Source organism: Fopius arisanus, unplaced genomic scaffold (genome assembly GCF_000806365.1).
Source record: "Fopius arisanus strain USDA-PBARC FA_bdor unplaced genomic scaffold, ASM80636v1 scaffold00425, whole genome shotgun sequence".
Classification (NCBI taxonomy): Eukaryota; Metazoa; Arthropoda; class Insecta; order Hymenoptera; family Braconidae; genus Fopius; species Fopius arisanus.
The window spans coordinates 28,940-30,191 of NW_011888164.1; the positions used below are offsets into that span (position 1 = coordinate 28,940).

At 34.3% G+C, this 1,252-nt stretch overlaps 1 protein-coding gene across 1 annotated transcript in view; it reads right to left on the reverse strand.

Moving 5' to 3' along the window:
* Positions 1-622: 622 nt before the first annotated feature.
* RpS27A (ribosomal protein S27A) overlaps positions 623-1,252 on the reverse strand; it is a 3,095-nt gene continuing 2,465 nt past the window's right edge. The window contains exon 2 of the mRNA XM_011315155.1: positions 623-1,004. Coding sequence (XP_011313457.1) covers positions 638-982 — 345 coding nt within the window. The 5' untranslated portion in view covers positions 983-1,004 and the 3' untranslated portion in view covers positions 623-637. The remainder of the gene's footprint in view (positions 1,005-1,252) is intronic.

Here is a 1,252-nt window from a genome sequence, read left to right on the forward strand (position 1 = left end):
ATCGCCCTTTTTTTAAGACAATTAAGGTCTTAGATAAAAAGTTCAATATGACATATCGATATGTCCTCGAGATTTTGGGATTAAGACTGATTGGAATGAATAGTTTTTGAATTTTTTGTTTGTTTATAATTCTGATGGTAATGGACGGACTATAAAGCGGGATCTGTGAAAGTTTCGATTTCCAACATTTCAATTTCGATTTCGAAAATTTCGCTACATCATTTTCCGATTTATTTGGTAAATACTGAGAAAACTAAATAAAAAACCAATCGGTCTTGAAATTTCTGAACATTGTAACTCAATTTCCATTGAATATTGAAACAATAGAGAAAATATCCCGAAATAAATCTATTAAAAGTAAAATATTATTAAAAAAAGCAAATAAATTAAAATGGCGAGCCAATGTAAATAAAACAATTAAAATATATTATTATTATAAGGATCTTGATTTTGGAAATTGGTCGAAAAAACAAATCGATATCGATACATTCAGTGGCAACCCATTTTCCAATATCAATTTTCTTATTCCCATCGATCTCATACGTCCTACCAGTAGAAATAATTTGGAAAACCTATTAAAAGTTGCAGTAGGGCACCAGAATAAATTCGGAAAAATCGGTGAGTGAAAATGTGGTCATCATGGAGGGAGGAAATACCATACCTTGTAGAACTTGAGGACAGCGAGCTTGACCTTCTTCTTCTTGTGCTTGATCTTCTTTGGTGTTGAATAATTCTTCTTCTTGCGTTTCTTGGCACCACCACGTAATCTCAGTACCAAGTGAAGTGTTGATTCCTTCTGAATGTTGTAATCAGAGAGAGTGCGTCCATCTTCGAGCTGCTTACCAGCGAAGATCAGCCTCTGTTGGTCTGGGGGAATTCCCTCCTTGTCCTGGATTTTGGCTTTGACATTTTCGATTGTGTCGGAAGCCTCTACCTCGAGGGTGATGGTTTTCCCCGTTAGGGTTTTAACAAAGATCTGCATGTTGAAACTGTGTCAATAGTGACTGCAATGCAAAAAATCAACATGATATTACAATTTTGTTATTTTACACAACACATAAAGTTCAGAGAGAATTTTCTGATGGATTATTTACTTTACTTCATAAACTGCACACCATTTTTCTCCCATTTCTAACGATAATGATGATTCAACACATGGGAAAGTTCATTTCCCCATGTGGAGAAATCATAATTAGATTTTGGTAATTATTCTTCGAGTCATATTCAAGTTCTTGTCCGAATTATCGTTCAT